At 40.7% G+C, this 25,519-nt stretch overlaps 1 protein-coding gene across 1 annotated transcript; it reads right to left on the bottom strand.

Annotated features, from left to right (window-relative positions):
* Nucleotides 1-8,552: 8,552 nt before the first annotated feature.
* Nucleotides 8,553-23,422, bottom strand: LOC131230683 (transketolase, chloroplastic-like). Its single transcript, XM_058226596.1, has 7 exons — nucleotides 22,894-23,422; nucleotides 12,346-12,436; nucleotides 12,150-12,255; nucleotides 11,563-11,845; nucleotides 11,005-11,153; nucleotides 9,935-10,085; nucleotides 8,553-9,830 (listed from the first exon to the last, which is right to left on the bottom strand). Exons 1-7 carry the CDS (start codon nucleotides 23,359-23,361, stop codon nucleotides 8,859-8,861), a joined length of 2,220 nt encoding a protein of 739 aa, XP_058082579.1. The 5' UTR covers nucleotides 23,362-23,422; the 3' UTR covers nucleotides 8,553-8,858.
* Between the last annotated feature and the right edge of the window lie 2,097 nt (nucleotides 23,423-25,519).

Genomic DNA, 25,519 nt, shown 5'->3' with positions numbered 1-25,519 from the left:
CCCTTGAACCGTAACACATGTGATTTTCCAATGTAATGCAACGGGTTGGATCAAGGTTATGATGGAATCCTACTCTATTAAATGTTTTCCTATATTAGAAATAGAGCGATTCCAATCATCTATGCATTCAAGGTATCCCAACTCAATGATTTGCTATTAAGATGGTAGCTGTAGGATCCTTGAATGCGAAAGTTCATTCCTCAATCCACTCTATTAAATATCAATGATGAGGGTGGATTAGAGGATAAACTCCTATGAGAGAAAACGGCTTAGGATATATGATCTAGATTTAAATACTCAAAAGCTCTATCTTTTTTCTCTACCAACAACCAAAGGTAAGCTCTCATTAAATAGCCAAAAAGTTCAAACGGATATAAGACAGTCATATTTTTGACAAAGTTCGATAGCATCGAATGACTGCTCGATAACACGAACTCAATTTGTCAAACGTTGTTGAACCTTTTTACCAATCGGTCAAGGAAATCGAACACTCTTCGATGTCATTGGATTTTGAACTCTGATTTCATTGAAACAAGGTTCGATTCCTCGACATTTGAAAATGTGAGAGCAGATGCCTTTGAAACTTAACAGGTATAGATATGATCGAGCATCACTCGATATCATCAGAATTTGAATATTGATGACGTGTCGATTCATCAAAATTTTCAAGAAATTTTCCTATAAGTTTGCTGGACAATTTGTGTCCTATTTCGATGACATCGACTTGGTCTCGATATGATCGATATTTGAATATCGATTTTATTAAGTGATCCTCAATACTTGAAAGAGTTTACCTGAAGACTTCCTGGATAGTCTTGTGTCCCAATCCGATATCATCGAAGGTCTGTCAATATCATCGAGATTTAAATTTCAAGGATATTGAAGCTCCCTTCGATATATCGAAAATCACCTGATTTGTCTTAATAACATGTTGGACACGACTGACCAGATGTCGATTTTATCGAGTCATTTTGATGAACTCGAGATTCAAAATTCGATGATATCGAACAGTCCATCGATTCATCGATAATTCAGTCCAGAATTCTTTATAGTTGCTGGACATCTGAAGTCCTCAATTCGATATTATTGAGTGAGTTTCGAGGACAACGATAACAGGGCTCGATTTCATCGAACCACGTATCGATAAATCGACAAAGTCAAAAAACTTAGAGATTTTTTTGATTTTAGGAAATAGTTTTCTCACATAAAACCCTAAGATGTTCTATCCGTTTTTAAAGGTTTTATATACCTGGTGTTTTGGGACATGGGATGTGAAGCTAAGTTTACCTTTGACGAGTTCGGGTACACATTTTGTTGAGGCAGACGCTTGAACAATCCTCCTATGGGGCTCCTTTGTCTTGCTGACTCAACACTCACGCTAATTGACAAACTAGGGCACTTTAGTGGGCTCTACGACTTTTTAGATGATTTTTGGTGCTTTATAAGGCACACTTTGCACTTTGACATTGTCATTAAGAGTAATCTTTTTGATGTGTGGTTCAAACCCATATGAGTCATGGTGTATTTAGGGAGTCAACTAGAGTTTAATCAGAGGTATTATTTAATAGTGTCAAAGGTTCTACCCATAGTGTTGGTTGAGTATACTTGAGACATAGATATAAATGTAGCATCGGTGCCACATATGATACATATGATGAAAATCATGTTGACTAAGATTTAAGTAGTAGTTACACATGTTGCCATGTCATAGCAACTTTTTACAAAATTGTTTTTATCCAAAAGAGAAATAACTACCACACACAAAAGTTATATCCAAAAGAGAAATAACTACCACACAAAGAAATCCCTTAAATGCTATTTCTAGGGATGTTTGGCTATCCAGACTGAGAAGTTTACAGCGAAGGAATGAGGGAAGCATGGTTGCTCATGTTGGATAACATTCTAATATGGAACGCTCGAGGAGTTGGCAATTCGCCAACTATCAGATCCATCAAGAGACTCATCAAGTCCAAGAACCTGTGGATAGTTGCGATCCTTAAACCTATGATCAGGGAGTCTAAGCGTCTCCAAACGGGGCTCCGCTTAGGTTTCCATTATTCCTACTCTAATGAGGATATGGGTGGCAAGATTTGGATTTTTCCTAAGTATCAGTCTGCAGTCTCTGTGGTCTCTTCCACGAGCCATATGATTACTTTGTCAATCAGCCTGCAACACCTCACCAGTCCGATTACGCTGACATTAGTATATGTGAGCTGCTCTAGAATCAAACGCAGGATGCTCTAGGGTGACTTGGTGTCGCTGTCCACCGCAGTCCAAGGTCACTGGGCCGTGGGGGGCGATTTCAATGCAGTCACAGATGCCTCTGAACGTCGTAGCAGAAGGTGCATTGACAGCGGCATCTCTCTAGATTTCGTCAAAGCCGTTGATGACACGGGCCTCCTCGATGCTGGTTTTATGGGGAGCAAATTCACTTGGTCTAATAATCAAGCCGGCCTGTCCCGAGTCTAGGCTAGGCTGGACCGAGTCCTGATTAAGATAGCCTAAAGCAACATCTTCCCATCCCTCTAGGTACGCCACCTCCCTCATCATAACTCTGACCATGCTCCTCTTTTAATGGTATTCCCCAGGCAGCAATTTTTAGGCCCTAAGCCCTTCCGCTTCCAGCAGATGTGGCTTCTCCATGACACCTTTCTTCCTCTGGTGAAGGAAGCATGGTCTTCGGCTGGAAACCCACAACCCATGCTCAATGTCCTTGTCAAATTAAAGGCTATTAAGTCGCAACTGAAGGTTTGGAATATGGAGACGTTCGGTAATATTTTTGAGGAGATTAAGAAAGTGAAGCAGAGACTTTTTGATTTAGAAGGAACTTTTCAGCATGAGGAGGGGTAGAGCTCGGCTAATAGTCCTATTCAGAGTAATATCACAGAAGAAAGAGTCATTCTATCCAAATTGGACGTTATGGAGGAAACTTTTTGGAAGCAAAAGGCCAAGAATAACTAGCTGGATGAAGCGGATAGAAATACCTCTTTCTTTCATGCGTCGGCCTTTGAGAGAGCTAGGAGAGCAGCGTTCACTTTCATAAAGGTGGATTCGGGTTAGGTAGTGGGGTCGCAGGTGGAAATCAAGGCTGAGGCGTCCAGGTTTTTCCACAGACTTTTCTCAGCAGGTGTGGTTGATCAAGGGGAAGCCCTCCCCTCGTCCATTCCCTCCTTAGTCACGGCTGAGGACAATGAGTTGCTGATGGCCAAGCCTACGATCCAGGAAATGCATAAGGCGGTTTTCTCTATCCCATCTACGCTGTCTTCTATCTCTTTGAGGGTGGCCTTTTGCCCAGAGTCTTCACAATGTCTTTGATTGCTCTCATCCCAAAGAAGGTGGCACCCATTCGCTCTACAAATTACAGGCTTATCAGTTCGTGCAACGTGGTCTATAAAATTTTTGCCAAAATTATAACCACCAGACAGAGTAAGTTACTGCCTTCCCTTATCTCTCCAGAGCAAGGAGCTTTTGTCCAGGGGCCGCTCCATTTCAGAAAACATTGCTCTATCCCAAGAGTTGCTTAAAGATTTAAACAGAAAGATCAGATGTGGGAATATTATTGTGAAACTAGACATTGAGAAGGCTTATGATAGAGTAGACTGGTTCTTCCTCAAGAGGGTGCTCCATCGCTTTGGTTTCTCCATCCCTTGGATTAATTTGGTTGAGCGATGTTGGAGTAATTGTTGGTTCTCGGTCTTGATTAACAGCGAGGCAGGTGGCTTCTTCAAGTCCATGCGTGGCCTCTGACAGGACGACTCTCTCTCTCCTAGCCTTTTCATTTTATCTTCTGAGGTTCTTAGCTGTGGCTTCAAAAATCTGGAGATTTCGGGCTCTTACCTCCCCTTTGGAGGTCGTCAAAACAGTGAAGTAGTGTCGCACATCTTGTTTGCCGACGATACTCTTCTCTTCCTTAATGGAGGCATCCGATCCATCCAGGCCATGAAGGGCTTTCTTGAGGATTACCAGCGAGTGTCAGGCCAAAAGATTAATCTCTAGAAGAGCGTTTTCCTTTGTGCCAAAAGCATGGTTGTATCTAGGGCTACCGCTATCCACAGCGAGCTAGAGATGGGGAGATCGGCTGGTAGTATTACCTACCTACGGGTCCCAATTTCAGTAGGTAGGATGAAAAATTTCAAGTTTTAAAGCTTGATTGATAAGGTGAATGGTCGTATTAGGGGCTGGAAAGCTCGCTGCCTCTCCATGGCAGGGAGAGTAGTTCTGGTGAAACATGTTTTGACGAGCGTTCCCGTGCATACCTTGGTAGCAACGCACATCCCTATTGGGATTTTGAGAAGACTTAGAGCAGGTTTGCTGATTTTATTTGAGGCTAGGTTGAAGGTGAGAAGAAGCTCCACTGGAAAAGCTGGAAGAGTATGACTGTTGCCAGAAGTGAAGGGCGCCTGGGGATCAGATCCTTGTTCGACATTATGATGGCGTTCCGCCTCAAAATGATTTTGGCTATAAAATTTAGCCATCGGAAGAGGGTGTGGGCCTCTTTTATGCTTTCTAGATATGGCCAGGATCTTCTGTCTAGGGGCCTAAACCAAGCATCTTCATCCTTCTCTCCTTTATGGAAAAGGACCCAAAATCTTTTCCTGATTTTGGAGAACCACACGTAGTGGCAGATTGGAGATGGGGAGCTGAATCTTTGGCATGCTAAATGGTCCGGATTGGGCCCTTTGGAGCTGAGAGCGTCTTCCTCTATCAGCCCGTCCTTAGAAAACCTCCAGATCAAGGATTTCATTGGAAAATCAGGACCGCTGCCTCCTTCAGTCGTGCTCACGACCCTGTCCCAACAAGATATCGACGTCATATTTCAAGGGGGCTACTATCTGGCGGGGGGTCCTAACATGCCCTTCTAGCCTACGAGCCCCTCAGGCTACTTTTCAGTTGCTTCGGCCTAGGAGATCAGCAGGAGGCGCCACCCCTGCACGGTTTGGGGAGCTAAAATATGGAATGTTAAGGTTCCTCCCAAGATCTCCTTGTTGGTATGGAAGATCATTTCTAGGGCCTTGCCGGTGGACGAGAGTATTCAATCTTGGGGAGTCCAGATAGCGTCTCGTTGCTGCTACTATCTCAATGACCACAGTTTGACGCAGAGACCTGCGTTTGAGTCTTATGCTCACTTATTCTTACTGAGCTCGTTGGTAGTGAAGTGTGGATCCATTTTGCCCGGATCTTTGATGTTCAGATGGGCTCGTTTAGCTCAGTGGAGAGCTGGTTGTATCATTGGTGGCGGGACCGTTCCTCCAACAGGCCATCTCCGCCGTTCAAGAAACTTCTGCCTTCTTTTATCCTTTGGGAGATCTGGATAAGCAGGAATGCGGCGAAGTTCAATGAAGTTCGGATGAATAAGGGGGTCCTCATCTCCGGCGTTTACGGGTGGGTTCGGCTCTTAACTATCAGTGGGGTGTGCCATGCTCCCAAGCAGAAATAGCAAGTAGGGCCCTGGGGGCCATGGGCATCTTTGTTCAGCCTCGCCCAAGAGGTTTGACTTAGGTGGTGACTTGGGGGAAGCCCCCAAGGGGTTGGTTCAAACTCAACACTGACGGGTCGTCCAGGGGCAACCCGGGGAAGGTTGGGGGAAGAGGAGTTTGCAGAGGTGATAGAGGGGAATTTTGCTTTGGATTCTATGTAGGTTATAGGGTCACTTCTAACTTTAGAGCGGAGCTTCAAGTTATTCATGACGGGCTTATGCACTGCATCCACTTAGGGTACTCCAACATCATTGTGGAATCTGACTTCCAGCTGGTGGTGGATTTCCTCTTGGGGCGCTCTCATCCGGGTTGGAAATGGAAGTGTTGGATTGATAGGATCCAAAATCTCAGCGCTTCTGGTAATGTAAAGTTTGTTCATATCTTTAGAGAGGGGAATGGGCCAGTGGATGCCTTAGCTAGGATAGGCAGTGAGAGCCAGAGATCGGCCTTGTTTTTTAGCCATGCCGATCTGCCGCTGACCACTAGGGGCCTCCTTTTCCTGGATAGGTTGAATCTGGGCGCAGTGAGAAGGGGGTCCTAGCTTTTTTTCTTTGCCCATTCACTTAGGTTAGAGGTTTTGAGTTTCTTTTCCTTTCGCCCCTTACGATAGGCTCTCCTTTCCTTTTGCTAGGAAGAGCCCAAATTGTGGGTGCTGTTTTTTCTTTGCTGTACATCTTTTGTTAGGAGAAATAACTACCTCACACAGAAGTTATATCCATTTGTGGAGAAATTGACTATTTGAAGTGAATGGGTATATGCTTGTTGTAAAGAGGCATAAAAATATCTCTTCAAAAAAGACTTCATATTCTTTTAGATTTTATATACCCCGGGCATTAAAGCCCATAGGATTTTTTATTTTTATTTTTTTTTCTTTCAAATCAAGCTAGCTAAAGCCTTATATACTCATATATGCCCATCTTGCAATTGTCCTTTTAAAACATTTTTGAAAAGTGCAACAATATAAGCCCAAAGATTTGTCCAACATTTAAATGTGCAAATTCATTGTATCTTGAAGACAATCTATTATTTCCTTTTTTTTTTTTTACACCGGCTGAATTTTTTATAAAAATGGCAGCATATTTGTCTTTAGAAATTGACTATTCTGGTCATAACTTAAATCCACAATTTTTATTTTTATTTTCTTTTACATTTAATTTTAATTTTATTTTATTGTGTATATGGCAAGATCCTACATAGATGCACTCAATTATGCCAATCATGGGTGCATCTATCAATCCTGGTGGATTGATAAATGATAGCACAATGCGTACAAGAATGACCACAAGGTGTGTGTAGGGGTAAGGGTTTATAAGGATAATCAAGCTGGGAGAGTTTCATAACTGAAACTGCTAATGATATTTGAATAAGTGCATAGATGAAGCTATGGTCCTAGCCTCGATTATAAATGAATTGATCAATGGCTTATAAGGGAGAAGAGTCTCAGAGACTTACCAGCTCCACTCCTCTTCGGGAAGATTCGTTAATACGCTTACATGTAGTTAACAAATTCATTATCTTAATATTAGAGGCCATTGCACAGATAAGGGTAGGGAAACCTCCTTTGTTCGTGAACTGAAAGAGGCAGCTGATGAAGCTCAATGGTCAGAACCTATTTTTTATAAGAGATTTCAACATCCCAAACTAAAGGATGAAAAAGGGGGAGATCTATCCTTTGACCGCACCTAAGATGGTGGGGCCCACCTTGATGTACATATCATGTATCCACACCATCCTTCTGTTTTTTCAGATCATTTTAGGGCACTAATTCCCACAATGAAGCATATCCAATAATGAGGACCATACCATAGGAAAAGGCGTGATTGAATGCCTTACTATTAAAAGCTTCATAGGAAAAAGAGGGGATTGAATGCCCTATCATTAAAAGCTTCTTAGGGCTCACGCTAACGTTTCCATAGTGTTTATTTTTTATCCATTCTGTGTATAAGGTCACATAGGTGATTAGCCTGACCTTATAAACAGATCGGGCGGAAATAAACACTACGGAAAAATTTAGGATGCGCACTAAGAAGCTTTTAATGGTAGGGTGTTCAATCACCACTGTTTCCTATGGTATAGTCCACCTGATAATTGATTCTGCTTCATTTTTGGGATAATTCCCTAAAATGATTTGGAAAAATGGATGGATGGCATGGATACAGAATACATATATCAAGGTGGGCCCCACAGGAAGGTCCGTACTGTTTTGGGTGAGTATGGGTCTCACCTAATCCGCTCCCTCCTTTTAGGATTTCCATCTAGTGGCTCCTTATCAACCTCAAACTTTCCAATCAAATTATCACCCGCCTAAGTTTAAGAAATAGGCCCAGCTCAGCAGCGAATCCTATAATTCAAAGATCAAATGCCGAAGCAGGAGAATACACCCCAAGACTTGGGTCCTTTTCCATCAGCCAAATTCTCTCTTCTTCCCCACCACCAAAGTCGTGTAGAATTAGCTAACATCAATTTCCTTTCCCATCAGCCAAATTCTCTCTTCTTCCCAACCACCAAAGTCGTGTAGAATTAGCTAACATCAATTTCAAACCAAGTTCTTTGGCCCATTTTAGATGGAGTCTTCACACTACTGATTCTAACGATCCAATCCATAACCATCAAATGAGACGTGCATGCCAATCCAGACAACCAGCTCTAGAATCTTGACAACCCATTAATAGAATGATCCTAACCATCCAACTAGTGGCCACTAAATGGACAACTAAAGTCCAGAGTCCATGAACATAAATCAGGCAAAGGAATTGCAAAATACTCTTACCTAAGAGGTTATATATATAAGGTTGGCAATGAACATCCGTTTACCCAATTACCCTTCTTCCAAACAGACACCGATTGGATGGCCAAGATTATTTACACCGATTCACAAGGGCCACATACGGCAACTTCTTGAGGTGGCTGGCCAGGCCTAAACTTCTGGGACGGATGGATAAATACTAGGCCCCACTAGATTGAGAAAGATCCTGATGATCCAGCTTTTGTACAACGTTCTTTATCCTACATAACTATCCAATCCATCCTTTATGTGGGCCTCACTGAGGGGTTACGCGCCTAAGAATAATCAGGTGCACTCAGAAATTGCAACATGATGTTATACAGATAGTCATTTATTACAATGCAAAAGTGCATCAGAGGAAGGTGGGCCATGATGTTATAAAGACCGTTACAAATGATGTGAAAACATGGACCATGGGGAGATTCGGTTTCAGCATCTGCATTATGTCATCCATACCATCTGTCTAGTAAATGGAGAGCTCAAACAAGTGCAAAGTCCATCAACATACATGGCCCACCTGTTATAAGGCCGTGATCAGCCACCAACACGACAAGCATTGTCCTTGCACCACAAACCTAAATAACAATGGTCCACTCTTATTTCTCCAGCAGAGACTTTGCAATCCTTGTAACATTCTCTTCAGTGAATCCGAACATTTTGAATGTGTCAAGGTAGGCCCCACTGGCCCCAAAATCCTCCACCCCATGCACCACACCATCCATCCCAACGTACTCCTTCCACCCATGCGGCGAGCCTGCCTCGACACTCACACGCTTCGGCACACTCCGAGGCAACACATGCTCCTTGTAGTCCTCCTGCTGCATGTCGAAGATCCGCCAACACACCAGCGACACCACCCTCACTCGCCTCCCTTCTCTTCTCAACCGCTCTGCGCTTCCCTCGCATAAACATAGCTCGGACCCAGTTCCTATCAGTATGATTTCTGGCAATTCTCTTTCCGAATTCTCGCTTACAATGTAACCTCCTTTTGCAACACTATCTGCTGATGTGCCGTCCAAGTGGGCCGCCACCTTCTGCCTAGACAGTGCAATCACAGTTGGCATGTGCCTGTTTCTGACTGCTACTTTGTAAGCACCTGCCACTTCACTGCCATCTGCAGGCCGGAAGACGAGCAGCCGTGGGATGGCACGTAGGCCTGCGAGATGCTCAACAGGCTGATGGGTGGGCCCATCTTCTCCTAAACCAATTGAATCATGCGTCAAAATGTAGATAACACCAGCGTGGCTCAGCGCTGACAACCGCATTGCATTTTTCATGTAGTCGGAGAATGTGAGGAAGGTGGCTGCAAACGGAATCAGTCCACTTCCATGCAATGCGATGCCATTCGAAATCCCAGCCATCGCATGTTCACGAACTCCGTATCGGATGTTGCGTCCGTAAGGCGATTTAGGCTGCTTGAAGTCATCATGGCCATTGAGGTAGACTTTATTGGATGATGCGAGATCTGCACTCCCACCGATCAAGCCCGGAAGCACGTCCACAAGCCGGTTCAAGCACTTCTCTGAATACCCACGAGTGGCATCAAGCGGATCAGATTTAGACCACCTCTGTTTCAGCACTTACAGCCTGTTAGTGTAGGAAGTGAGTTTTGGTTTTTTCATGGGCTATGTTTGAAAAAGGAAAAACCAGTGGAGGAAGTAAAAATGATCACCGGTAGCGAATTTTCCCAGCCTAGAGGCAGGCCACCGTCAATGAGGATTTTGAATTCCTCGTATTCTCGGGGGTAGTTGCTTTGATATTTTCTTAGGGTAGATGTCCAGTCCTCTAAGCTTTCACCGAGTTCGGCTTGGAATTGCGTTTCTCTGAAACAATTTATTCAACAAATGATAGGCAGCAAGATGGTTAGAATCTAAGTTGAACATGGGTGGGGCCACCGGTCTACCCGAAGACATGATTTTGTCCAGCTGGGTCGGGTTGACCCAAAGACTCGACTAGACTCAACAAAACCTGATGTCAGGCTGAGAGTTGATTCGACACAATAATTAATAATATTTTTTTTAAAACAATATTTAATAATTATTAATAAGATAATTTCAGTAATAATGGATAATATGATATGACTGTAAAAATTAGAATATAAGGATACAAATAAATTGCATGACTTGACGGTAGAAGCAGTTGGTTCTTCATATTGAGGTGTAGGTTTGAACACCTCAAGCACAACATGAAACTTTCTATTTAAAAAAAAAAAAAAAAGAACACCCGGTGAGTAACTTCTGACTCAACGAGTCTAGTTAAGTCATAACCGAGTCCCATCGACCTTTTACTTTTAATAAGATCACCTGGCAAGTGACTCGGATGAGTTGATTGAGTCAGTGAGCCGACTTGACAAGTCTAGCTGAGTAGTAACTGAATCAGGCTCACCAGTGAGTTTCATTCTATCAATGTTTCATTTCAAAAAACAACCACCCACCGACTCAATTCGACTTAGTCAATGAACAGACTCGATGAGTCTGGCCAAGTCATGATCAAGTCAAGCTTGCCAGAGAGTTTCTAGGTGACCCGGCTCAAAATCTTGTCGAGTTGACTTGACCAAGTTTAAGTCTCATCACCAAGTTTTGAACTCTTGGATAAACTGAGATGGCTGTTTTGAACTGTCATCTGTCCATTAGCTGGAATGGTCATTTGAACATTGTGCAAAAGTGCTCGTGGTTTCAAGTCATGCTTAAGGATAATAGACATCTTGGAAAGAATGATGTTTGCAGTTTCACTAGGGCCTACCTGTAAATCATAGGGATTACATGGAAAGGCTCTCGATCCTCCCAATTAACCTTCGCTCTCATTTGCTTGACATCATCGTCGTCAAACGTACCGTGATGAGCTTTTGATGTTCCTTCCTTTTTAGACAACTTCCCAATCAGAGTCTTAACCTGAAAATAATTCAAGAATAACTACCTTATAGTGCGGGAGAAATAACAAAGAAACATACATATTCTCAATGAAGCAATTGTTCAGCCAAACAAACTGTACAAATTGGGCCTAACTTCTGGCTCATTGGAGTCATTCATGTGGTGGCCCTATGGTGAATTGTGAGATGCTCCAAAATCTCTCCTATTAAATGATCCCAGGACCATTTGCTGTGGTTGTTCATGTTCGTTGGATGGCTAGGACCATCTGACGGGGAATACATTTGGAAATGGCCTATCACGTAATGGGCCTCATGGGATCGTTACGTGGGCAAAAAGTGGGCCCAAGTTATAACATTGCTGGGTTAAACGAAATAATGCTGTCCGTTTAACATTGTAGTCTTTAGATTATCACTCTGATGACTCTTCATACCTTTATAAATGTCGGCTTCTCAGTCTCACCATAAGCAGAGAGAAGAGCCGATTGGAATGATCCCATATCAAGGTGTATATCCTCCACAGTGATTGTATTCCAACCAAGAGCCTTCAAACGGGCAGAAATATCCTCGGAAAAGGAGAGGGATGTATCACCGTCTATGGTGTTATGGTTATCATCATAGATCAATATGAGCTTGTTGAGCTTCCAGTGCGCGGCTAAGGACGCAGCTTCGTTGGATATTCCTTCCATCGCACATCCGTCACCCATGATGCAATATCTGGAGGACTAACTAAATCAGCTAATCTCCATACAATCTCCTCAACAAAAATGTTTTGATAACTAAGGGCCTGTTTGGGCGCCACGTAAAAAATGAGATAATTTCATTTTAGTTGATAATTTCATTCTAGTTAACCACAATCATGATTGTTGGTTGTTAAGATTATTTAATACTACCAAAAAGAAATGTGATCTCTACTACATAACTGCGGTTAACTAAAATGAGATAAACTTTTTGAGCGGTGCCCAAACAGGCCTAAGCTTTTATAGATTGATTCTCTAGTAAATTTTGGTAGTCAACTTACATCCGGTGATTTATGATGACTGCATCTGGTTTATTGAAACGTGCAGCTAGATGGGCCTCTGCTAGAGCAAGACCAACGGCATTTGCAACCCCTTGTCCAAGTGGGCCTATGATGAGCAACTGAAGTTAACAAAGCATATACATGTGTAGAATTGTGCAAATAAAAGGAGGCACACATTACTGATAATTTTCCATACCAGTTGTGACTTCGGCGCCAGCGGTCACAACATTTTCTGGGTGGCCAGGAGTCCGACTTCCTACCTTACATAGGCGTTTCAAATCTTCAATCTAAACCAAAACACAGTTATTCAGCTTAACAGACAAGGATCCAATGAGTGCAGGAATGGCTACAACTGGCCTTGAGTTCATTAAGGGTCTCCACAGAGAACAACACAGATGGACTTACATACACCCAAAGTTACAACCATGATAATGGACACACACATCCACAAGAATGTGTCTTTTACATTTGTCTATATGGCACATATGTGTGTCTACGTTTGAATGTATTGAGCAGGCATGCATGCTATTAATGTGAGTGCTTATGCATGCATGCATGTACATGCATGTATATACATGGATACATGTGACAGTTTCCTCTAACGAATTTATACTACTAAGAAGCAAAGCAGAGTTCTCTCAAGAGAATAAAGGGAAAGTCAACAGACCAGTCAAATGCACAAATGCATAAAAAGTCCCGTAACATTGCCCAAATTCTACGTGGAAAGGTTACCATCGGTCATTCCATTTTTATCTATTCATCTTCAGCTTCTTTAACACAGAGTGCTCTGTTTTCTTTATTGGATAATTGTCATGAAAATTTGAGGTGTTGATTGTTCTAGATGGAGTGAGTCTTTCCAGAGCTAAAGCACGACCCGTCAAATAGGGACAACAACAATACCAAAATAGACAATCATTTGGAGATGCCTTTACATTATTAGGCTTATTACGTTACAATCAACAGAATATAACTCTCACAACATTTATCTCCCAGCCATAGATCACGGGTTAAGTCTTCTTCAGAAATTCTACTTTCGACGTTCTTTTCCGATTTCAAAGCTAAATGCCATAACCTTGTATTAGTATGTAACTACCAAACACATATATCAGATGTTACCAATGCTACTAAATTAACTATACCAACAAATAACTATTAGCAACAAAAGCATTTGAGCAGGCCACAGTGACATTTTTCACACATAAGGGTCACTGGTAGTAACTTCATCCATTTTAGATTCCAAGTAACTAGGAGAGTTATTAGATTCCCTCCTACAATAACTTATGAGCTCGTTTCTTTCATGATTCATATAACATCTTGCAACTGGTTTTAAACTGATTATTGTTGGAACCGGATTTATTTTTGTCCACAGAAATATCCTCTAACAACTTTATTTCCCCAGCAAATTTGCAACATCGGTATTAGCTGTTGTGTATAGCTAGCCGTATGAGCTTTTTTCTAAATCACACTTTAGACTCACACTCCCTAGAGGTTTATACTGGCTAAGATTTTGAAGTAAAAGCTTCCTGAAGCCCAATCTGTAGCCACTTCCCTCTTTTGTTTTGTGCGTCTATACTTCATATTGCAAGATGATCAAGATCATTCTTGATGCAGACCACATCAGGGACAGGTAAATCCTCACTGTTGTTTTTCATACAACCCGCAATCAAACCATTCAACGGACCCTGGAGGACTGTGAATGAAGGGAAAAGTCTCCTTTAAAAATCGTTAAATAACAGTTTCAGTTTTGAGGAGATTCGTCAACTGAAACCTCACAGAAAATCGGCCACAAAAGATCAGAAATTGACTTCCAGTAGATCCTGATCTTTAACCAGGTGTTGATTCTTTCTCCTCATCCCATGAGCAAAGTTAAGATAGGCTTGATCTTTATGGGCCATTCAGTAAATTTCTTTTGGATGAGTAACCTTGGCAAGAAAATAGGCTGGTTCATCTGCAAGTCCTTCTAGAATAAGTTTATTCTACAACCTGTTCACCTGTGCATAAAACGTTATTCACCTGAGCGTAAAAGTTAGTCATCTGCTCATTCACCAGCCAATAGACTATTGCCTTTTGAGGGCCCAACCATGTTGTGTATATGCCATCCAACCTGCATATTATGTCAGCCCCACTATGATGATGGAATGTTCAAAAATCATGTCTATCAAATCATTAGGTGAGCAACCCTATAAAAACCATCAACAAGGACCCATAAACCTCCAAAATTCACATGGTGGCCCACATGATGGTTGGATTGGACTGATTTTTGGACTGTCCAGCTTTCATGGTGGGGCAATGCTGCTAGACATAGGTTGAATGCCAAACACAAACCACAAAAGATTCATGTGCAACCCTTGTGGAATATGCTTATTCATCTAGAATACATTACACAAGCTTACATAAGTTTATTCTATAAGGATTTGTAGATGAAAATAGAAGATACCTGTTCTTAATGTTAAAGGCACATTGTGACCATTGAGAATTGAAGTTGAGAACACTCCAGCCTTTTGTTATGTGGGAGAGATGATTAACATGGAAATCTAATATGAATGAAGGGCACCAATTTCATAATCTGATGGCAAGCACACTAGAAATGTGTTACTATGCTCCACGATCCAGGTCATAGAATTGGAGAATCCCTCTGCAGATAGGACAATGACCATTGTCTGTGAATCACATGGATTAAGTACTCAAGTTTGGATCTTTCTCATTTCAAAAGTGAGAGTTGCCAAAATACTTTCCTATAGTTGGTTGGTGGGTCATTGCTCAGACAATCAAGATTGTCCGATCCAATCGGTCATATTTTCTAGTACGACCAATCCATGGTGGAACCTCCCAACGAACCATACAAGCACTTCGCAAGATATTATTAAATTAACTCAAGTTAAATCCTCACGTGTTCTTAAAGAAGACTTCAACCAATCTTGTTGTCAGATGTCTTAGATATGTGCTGAAAACAATGGCTCGATAGATCAACCAACTTGGTCAATTGATTGAGAACAACCTGGATTTTACAAATTGGTCTCTGGACACTTTTAGACAAGTTCGATCAATCGAACTCTTGGCTCGATCGATCGAAAAAATTCAGAAAATTCATGTAAACTCTCTCGACAGTTTTGAGCATGTTCGATTGATCGAACATGGGAGATCGATTGATCAAGGGTTTGCTCAATCGATGTTGATAGATCGATGCTTAGATCAATGGCGCGTGCAGTTTTGTGTAATTGCATGGTTTTTGTTTCCTATTCCGGGTGTAACACTATATATATGGGGTGTAATGCAGGATTAGAGTATTTTAATCGGGCTAAGTCGTTTTTAGGGTTTGGAGAGGAAAAAATGAGAGCTTTCTGAATTGTAAGTGCATCCATCTCTTATACTTTTCATTTTCATGGTGAATGCTCATCGCTTTGTGCCGTGGTTTCTTCCCAAGAGAGCTTTTTCATGTAAAATTCATGTGTACTTATTCATGCTTTGTTTGCGTTTGCTTATCATCGTGTGATCCGAATTTGGGATTTGCTTTTGTGGTCCCCCAACAAATCCATTATGGAACCTCCGAATGAACCATACAAGCACTTCATGAGATATTATTAAATTGACTCAAGTTAAATCCTCAAGTGTTCTTAAATAAGACTCAAGTACTTCTCACAAAATCAATTTGATTTCAAAGCGATTGGAACAACTCTCTCAACTTGAACACAAACTGACCAAGGAATTCTCAAGGTATGGAATAAGCCCACTTGAGAGCAATATTGAGGCTTAAGGTAGTTGAGTGTAGGTAGCTCAGAAGCTCAATCGCATTGAATTTAGAAAGTCGACAAAGTGAAAAGAACCAAAATTGGCCTAGTTTGACTTCATAAAGGTTGTCAATTGGCCAGGTTCAGCTCAAGTATTGGTGTACCTGTACCAGATCCAACTGGAGGAGTTAGATTCAATCTTGTCAAGTTTGGATATGGGTATCGTATATGAAGTGCTAGGTCCAAATCTGATGAGTTTTGGGTGCCCTTTGGATCCTGTAGGTTCTAGTTTAGAGGAAGATTAGAATTCAAAAAGAAGGTCAGAACTCCTGTTCAGGTCAAATTATGATTCAAGTCCATACTTGAAACATGCCATGATAGGATAGAAAACCTCTTAATCAATTTTCTTCTTGATTAATCAAAATCAGACAAACACTAATCTTAATACACAAGGAAAAAAATGCTTAAATAAGAGGAGAAAAATTATCTTCTTTGCTTCTCTTCTCTTTTCAACTTTTTCGTATACTTCTATTCATTCACAACCACTCACATATATAACAATGGACAACAAATTACGACATGGCATGTAAGACATGAACACATTGGTCCAACTAGCCTTCATAAGCATTCTTAAACAAGGCTAAGTACTTCTCAAAAAATCAATATGCTTTCGACGGGATTGGGGAAGCAATCTTTCAATTTCAAGATTTGAGGGAAGGTGGCCTGATTTGGAGAAAATTGGGGAAAATTCAAAATTTCCCCAATTTCTACCAAATTGCATGCAAGCTTACACTCCAAATACAAAATAAAAAAATGTGTAAGGCCTGATCTATTGATTTATGATATTTGTGTGAAATTTCAGAAATTTTTATTTTTTAATTAAAATTAATAAAAAAATGTAAAAAATAATTATTTTATTTAATTCCACTTCTAAAAGTGGTCAATTATGTTCAATTTCAAAGTATTTAGAAGTGTTTGATGAAATGATCATCACATACACTCTAATTTCTAGATTTGAGTGTAGGTCCGATTTGGAGAAAATTGGGGATAATTTGAAAATTTCCACATTTCTCTTAAATTCATTGTAATCTAACACTTCAAACATGAAATCAAACATGCATGAGGCATGGTCTACTGGTTCATGTTTTTTTTTTTTTGTAATATTTTTTCCAAAAATTATTTTCTACCAGCGGTTAATTGGCTGCATTTTCTGAGCATTTAAAGGTGTTTGATGATTTTTTTCAAAAATATAATTATATATTTATTTAATTATAATTAATAAATGTGGGTCCTACCTTTGCCAACATAACGTGTTTTTCTTCTTCTTCTTTTTTTCTTTTCTTTTTTTTTTTTTTTTTTTTTTTTAACAGGTAAAACATGTCAAAAGGAAAATGAGGGAGATAGTCTGATATTGGATGAAGATACAACCAACCTATTCCCGATAATCAATTTGGGAATATATGTAATTTATGTGGCCATATGTAATAGTAGGGGGGATACCCTGCTTGAATGAGCCTTTTGCGGGAGGGTATCATAATGTTGTGAACCGCGCTAAGTGCCCACCGGATGTGAGAGTAGAAATAAGTGTTGTGTTAAAAAAAAAAAAAAGTGTGAAGAAAAGAGATGACCGAGCTGAGTAGGAGAGGGAGATTAGGGAAGAGTTGGGGTGGCCAGCATATGCATGTCAGGATGTACTAGATGTTGATGACAAGGATAATCCTAAATACAGATGCACAGTTGAGGAGCCCATACAAGATGAGTGGGAGATATATCCGCAGAGGCAGTGGGAAGCGAGTAAACCTAGATTTAAATGGTCTACCTATGAGCATGGTGGAGGGAGTAGAGTAGGAGGGAGTAGGTCAAGGCCGAGTGTGGTAGGAGTTAGTGGAGTAGAGGGGAGTTATAAGGGTGGTGGAGATGAGGGTAGTAGGTGGGGAGGGTTATGAGATATGGGTTGTAACAATAGCATGCAGGTGCAGGATTGACCTTCAGATTTGAGGATGTACAGAGAGGCAAGAGGGACCAAAAAAAAAAACACTAAATGAGATATTCAGTGGAGGGGATATGAAGAAGAAGGCAGAGTAGTTTATAGTTAAGTTCCTTTTTCTTAATAATCAAATCCTCGAGAATGCCATAGCGAGTCTACACTTTAAGAATACAATAATTGAAGTGCCGTGTGGGGGTGAGGGTGTGTTGCCTTCAATGCCGTATGAGATCATGAGGAAGTATTTAGATGAATACGCGGAGATGAAGACTTATGTGGATGGACATAAGCAGTCATGGGAGATATACAGATGCATCGTCATGTGTGAAAGTTGGACCGGACCGACGAGAATGTCAATCATAAATTTTATAGTCTACTGTTGGGAACAGGCGGTGTTCCTAAAGTTCATAGATACCAACAATAAGATTAAAAAAGCGGATTACATTTACAATCTAATGTACAACATCATGTAAGATGTTGGGAGGATGAACATTGTGAAGTTTGTTACGAATAATGGGAGTGCAATTGTCAATGCAAGGAAGGATATAATGAATAATTATCATATGTACCAGACCTCCTGCGCAACCCATTACATTGATCTCATGCTGGAAGCGATCAGGGAAAGGCCGTCAGTGAAAACGGTTATTATTGATGCATGACTCACCAATACCTTTATATACAACCACACGGTTATTATCCGGGAGAATCAAAGAGCTTGTATTGAGCAATGCATTCTATGAGTGAATGTGCAATGTGGTTGCTATTTTGGAGCCTATTTATGTTGTGTTGAATAAGGTCGATAATGAGACATATCCATTGATGGGTTCATTGTATACGCACATACAATCCATGAAAGATGCCATCCAGGCTAAAGCCCTCATAAGTGGGTGCATGCAATAATTGATGACCGTTGGGAAATGACACTTTCTCACCCACTTCATTAGGTTGGTAAGTAGTTACATGATTTTATTTTGTCTATATGTTTCAATACTTTACTAGTTCTTCACATACTATGTATTACTATTTTATTGTACGGATGTGTAAATATTTGAATCATGTTGGGCTTCAGCATACTTCCCAAATCCCAAATATCAATACAACTAGAAACCCTGCGAAGAAAATTCACTGAAGAGGGTTGTACATGAAGTGTATGATAAGTTATTCCCCCACAGTCCGAAGAAAGGCACCTTCAGTAATGAAGTAAATATCTTACGTGCTTACCTTCTCCCTATCTTCATCTTAACCATTCTATATTTGCCCTTATTGTTATATACCATTAGCATATTGTTAAATTCCGCGACGCGCTTGGAATGTTTGGGTGCGAGGTCATGGTGAGTTTAATGAGTTGGATGATGGCATGTGAGTTGATACATTAGTCCCCTCTTAGAACTTAAAGTTAGTTTTTATATTATTTTAACAAATGTGAAACTAATGAAAAAAAAAAAAATCTACTTCACAGGTAAATGGTGGGCCATGTACAACAATGATTATTAGATTTTCCACAATTGGTTGTCCTCTGCTCGCACAAACAGTGTTCTCCCCACCTTGAAAAAGGAATGTGAGCACATTCTCACCCATTCACACAAATAAGCATAACAAATTGAGATATGAGAGGCTTCATACGATAGTGTATTGCCACTATAACATGTAAGTATGAGAGAGGATGCTCTGCTCAGAAGGAAGAAGAAAAGCACAGAAAGACCCATTGGACTTGATGATTATCGAACAACATGCATATGTTGATGACAATGAAGATGACCCACTTTATTGGTGGGTTAGGTCAAATGACTTAAATAGTTTGGTTGGGCGACCGGAGCCACATGTGGTGGTGGATGTAGACAAGCCATTGATGTTGACGTTTATGTGGAGCAGTAGACATTTCTTGATGAAGCTTCTGACCCATTAATGAGGAGTTCGGAGGGCAACTCGCGACAATCACTATCACACACACGGGACATGTGGCGGAGAGACATTATCCGACACAAGACCAAGACAGAGAGTGATGTGCGGGGTGGGTTTGGTAATGGTGATAACAGCGATGATGGTGGGGGTGATGGTAACGCTAGTGACAATAGCAATGATGGTGATGGTGGTGGAAACAACGAGTCTCATCTCGGGAGTCAAGTCTCAAAGGCCTCTTAGACCATTCATTAGGAGATGGATTTTAATCATGCCACGTAGGACACTCACCATGGTTCTCGTCCAGATGAACCATGGCCCCAAGTCATTAAAAAAACACACATGCGTAAGAAGCTACTAAAGAAGAAGAAAATCTAGAAGCTAACAAAATTAGAGGAGCAGTTATTGGCAATATCCATGAGGGACACGCACGATCATGAAAGGTGGGGTGCCTCTAGATCTAGAGCACAGACGAGAGAAGGGAGCTCGAGTTCCATGCCACATTATGGATATGGATCACAGGCACAGGAGAGTAGCTCGAGTTTTGTGCCACAGCATGGATATTGATATGAACCCAGTGAATATGCGGTGAGCGACTCCAGCAGTTACGGCACATCGTTTTTTGACCACGACTAGGAGTTCACTTATGCATACAGGTAGGGATATGGGCAACAATATGGATATGGCCGACAATATGCATACCTAGGACTTCCATTTATGCCCATTCCAGATTCATATCAGCCACAGACTGTGACGACTATGTGGTACCCACTAATGGGTGTATTGATTCAATTTGGAGAGGATGAGTACCAATGTTATTTTAGGGAGTATCTTCATTAGTACCATTCTACTACAATCTGGGCAAAATATTGTCAATTTATGGAATAACAATGGTATTTTAACTTCGTCGAGATGGAGATGACAATACGAGCTACCGTGCTGCTCTATGTGGGTCTAGGCTACAACTAGTCACATCATTCATATGTATATTTCTCAATTTCTACTTCTTTCTTGTTTTTTGTTTTTAAATAAATCAGCTATGTTTTCATAAATGTCTTTTTTACATTTATAAATGTTATGAATTCACTTTGAGTATAGTTGCATTAGTTCAGTCAGACAACGCATAGCTTAAGACCCTATACAAAGTAAACTTATTATGTGCACTTCTTTTTGTGATGTGATTTAGAAGTGTGTATTTAAGGTCTTCTTTTTTTCTTTTTAAAAATAAAAAAATAAAAAAATAATCCCTGAAGTTTTATTGAAAAATTCAACCAATTTCCCAATGTTTCCCAAAAAGTGCGATACATTACCCAATATAAACGATATATCTCACGCGATAACCGATACATATCTATATTCACGCAATACTAATACTGTGAACATTGATTCTAGGTAGCATTTTCATCAACATTAAAACAATTTCACAAATTAACATGGACCATCTTGGACGCTCTCGTGCACTAACATTAATCAGACTACGATTGACCTCCTATGTTTTTCCCCTCCTCCCGGACTGTGTGGGGAGCAATCTCTTTGCTAACAGTCAAAGGCCAGGCAATAAGAATCTTCCTAGTATCCTTTTTGTTCTAATGCACTTGATCTCCATAATTTCAAGAATCCTCATTGAAGCAAATAATCAAGCCTGTTATCAAGCAATATCCAATCTGGATTCCTTATCTTAGAGTATGAGACTCTTTGCCTACAAGCTAAAATCTTTGATCGATAACCATGGTGAGGAGGTGAAGATCATCAGTTGACGAAAAAAAAGATCTAATTTCTAAGCTCAAAGATCTCTACCTCTCCAACTAGCTCCTCTATTCGTATTTTACCCAAAACATGGGTTTCTTCCCTGGCCCGGGGCTCAGGGTGTGGGCCTTTTTTTCTAGCCCAAGATGTGGGCTTTTCCTTGACCCAGGGTGTGGGTTTCTTTCTCTTTCTCTTTCCCTTTTCCCTTTTCTTTCTCCTTCCATAGGGCTGTGGGTTTCTCTCCAACTCAAGTACAGGGTTCCCTCTTTCAGTTTTCTTCTCTTCTCTTCCCTAGCCTGGGTTGTGGGGCCCCCTTGTATTCTTTGGACTACATGCCCTTTTGGAGGAAATAAAGAGTCTCTTATCTTCTAAAAAGGAAGAAGATGGGTTTAGATTGATTAAGGTTAGGTGTTTAGTACAAAAGTCCTCTTTGCCTTTTTATTTATTTATTATTTATAGTTAATGAATTGAGTTTTTTTCCTCCATTTGAGTAAATCCCCGTGTTCCAACATGTCCGTTGAAGGAAAATTGTCAGTCCTATAAAGATGCTCGAGAACATCCATTTTTAAAGGATCATTGAATCCCACCGCTTGATCCACTCGTAAGGTGTCCAAAGCCTTTTATCACGCTGATTTCATCAGCACACCTATCTCAATCAAACTGTTGTATGTATTGCCACCAGGACCCGTACGGACCACATCACTTACTTTCAAAAAATAAAATATTTTATTTTTAAAATTCATTTTCCCAGAAAAACACAACAATAGTAAGGTTTGAGAAGGATTGGGGTAAATCCATCCATTATTACTAGGTGTGAATCCAGGAGAGGTTTGATCACACCAAAGAGAATCAGCATCAGTTAGATGTATAAGGTAATTAATCTAAACCATTCGCTTCCCTGAGTTTAAAAGATTAGATTTCTACTTCCAAAAAATTCCAACAATCCTGGTCTGATTTATTAATAGGCCCCAAAATGGGGATCAGCTTCCGATTAAATCATGTCCAGTACCTTGGTTATCATAACTCAACTTAGCAACTGATAACCCCGCAGTCATAATAAAAAACTAGTCCTCGAATAACAATCCGGATAGTTTCTAATCTAACTTGAAGCACATGGAATTGCAACCAGATGTCGCCCTCATTAAGAATTAAAATATCCCCATCTCCATTTGCGCCATTTTCCTCTGTATTTTATTGAATTAACACAATTCAATTCAACCTAGAATTCAATGCACAGATATGAAACCTCCAAACGGATCCAAGCATGTTCTAAACACCCACATCAAGAATTCGAGAACTAATTCTACTTTAAATTTCACATATCACCTAAAAATGCAAAAACAAGAAAACCCAAATCCAAACATGCACCAAAGATGAATCAGCTTACCTGAACGGACTCAAAACCAGCAAGATGCAAACAAACGTACTGAAGCAAGCACCCGTGTCCGGCACTTAGAACAAACCGGTCCCTATTGAACCACTTGGGGTTCTTTGGATTGTATCTCATTGCATGCCTGTAAAGAAAATAACCCACTTCAGCCATCCCAAGTGCCATTCCGGGGTGGCCTGCTTTCGCATGCTGGACGGAGTCGATGATGAGCATACGGACGTTGTCGACGCCTCTGCGATCAATCAAATCCTGAAAGAAGTCGTCATTGTCGCTGGTGTGTTCAGATAGTTGGGACCCGTATGCTTTCTTGAGCTCATATGTCCATGAGAGCTTGTAGTCATTGGAGAGATGGATGTTGGTTTTGAGGTTGCAAGTGGTCGGGAAGCGATTTGGGAATGGATTGTAGGTGGGTTTGTAAGGAAAGAAAGGTGTTGGACAGTGGAAGAGTAGAGAGGAAATTGTCATGGCTCGCTGAAGAGAGAGAGTTTCTCTTTCTTGGTTGGATGAGTCCCTTCACTGTGTGAGAGAGAGATATATATATATATAGAGAGAGAGAGAGAGAGAGAGAGAGAGAGAGACTACAGGGCAGCGGGTTCATTCGGTGGTTTTCGTGAAGTTTTTGAAGCGTTGGGAGTTGGGAAGGAAATGCGAGGTGGCGAGGAGGGAATATGCAAGGACGCCACGTGGTGCTGGTGGGGGCGTTGTTTCAGTAGGAAGCGGATTGGCTGGTGTACCACACACCACCGACCTACATAGTGTGTTGACGTCGTCAAGTTCCGTGAGTCGCATCATGAGGTACGTGTTATGCCAACTGTCCGTACATTTGGCCGGTTTGGCCAGCTGCATTAGGAGGATTTCATGGGGATTGAATTAGAAAAATTAATGGTCCTAACATCGTTCATGTTTGGTTATTAGCTTTGGTGGTACTTGTTCAAGACTTTGTAAACTGGATCAAATTTAAATTCTCTCGATCCTGCTGGGTTCAGGAAGAAAAAAAATTGCTATGTTGCATGGTGGTATATGGGCGTCACCAAGTTTCATGGGGCCCACTATGATATATGTATTATATCCATACCGTCCATCCATTCCGAGAGATCATATTAAGCCATAAGCCAAAAATGAGATAGATACAAAGATCAAGTGGACGACACCACATAAAGTAGCAAGGATAATGATTCCCATCGTTGAAACCTTTCTAAGGCCCATCATGATGTTTATTTGTCATCTAAGATGTTCATAAGGTCACACAGACCTGCGTGAAGGTAAAAAACAAATATAAGACTGATTCTAAACTTCTGTGGTCCGCTAGAAGTTTTCATTATAGATATTAAATCTTACTAGTTTATGTGGTATGGTCCACTTAAAATTCTGATTTGCTTCATTTTTGAGCCCATGCCTTAAAATGATCTCGTAAAATGGATTAGACGGTGTGGATGTAATACATATATCACTGTGGGCCCCATAGAATGTGGTGACGTAAACATAAATGTGGTGCGTCTTTGTCACACCATCTCATCCACAGCAGTTGGTGAGTTTTCACCATTGCTAGCCAAACACGACAACCATTGTCATCCCGGGACATTCCAACTTATTCAAACATACTGTTAAAAGTGTCCCAGGACATTTCAATACTGTAGAACTCCAACCCATCCACCAACAACATCATAATTACCTTAAAACTAGTTCCATTCCTTCTAATCACACCTAATGCAACGGCCAAACACGCCCTTGGAGAACTCATCGGTAGGCTTGATCTGAAAAATAATATAGATTCAAATATAAATTGGACCACTTTAAAAAGCAGTCGGAGATTGAACTTCTACCATTGAAACCTTTTTGAGTCACAAAAGTTTTTTATCAATATGATATTTGTTTATCCTCTTCGTACATGTCCTTTTGGCCTTATGAATGGATCGGATGAAAAATAAACAATATGGTGGGCTTACGAATATTTTAATGCTGAGGATCATTATCCCACTCTTATTTGTGGTGTGGTCCGCTTGAGCTTTGGACATGACTCAATTTTGAGTTCATATGTTAAATTTATTTTTTCAAATGGATGATCAGTATAGATATAATAAATATATCATCATAACGCTCATGTAACTTTGATCTCCTTTGAACCGTTTGTATAACTGGGAGCTTGAGGAGCGTATTCGCACGACAGGTACCCAGCTACGTCGTGGTACACCAGCCAATCCGCTTCCGTCTCGATGGACCACTGACTGTGAGGCCCACCGTGATGTATATATGTCTTACATCCACGTTGTCCATCACAGTAATTAAAGGTGATTGAATACCCAGCATTAAAATTTTCTTTGGTCCATCCAAAACTTTTGTGCCCGTTTTTAATGGTCAATCATCAAAGTCTTAGCAATCGTAGATCAGCCGGCAAGCATGATCAATGTCCAGCGACTGCCTAGGCCCATGATCTAGTACATCTGGCTATTTTTGGCAGTAAACCATGTAGAAATCATAAGTTTACTATTTATAGTAAGTCAGGAGTTTGAGTTTGAGTTTGATTATGAAATTTCTTCTGTAAATTAGTTTTTATCATTAATCAAACTATTTTCGAATTTATTTCTATTTTCAAATAGAAGTTTGAAAAGAGACTGTGATCGAA

Source organism: Magnolia sinica, chromosome 17 (genome assembly GCF_029962835.1).
Source record: "Magnolia sinica isolate HGM2019 chromosome 17, MsV1, whole genome shotgun sequence".
Taxonomy (NCBI): domain Eukaryota; kingdom Viridiplantae; phylum Streptophyta; class Magnoliopsida; order Magnoliales; family Magnoliaceae; genus Magnolia; species Magnolia sinica.
Note: the sequence above shows the minus strand (reverse complement) of the source record. Positions and strands in the feature narration are given on the sequence as shown.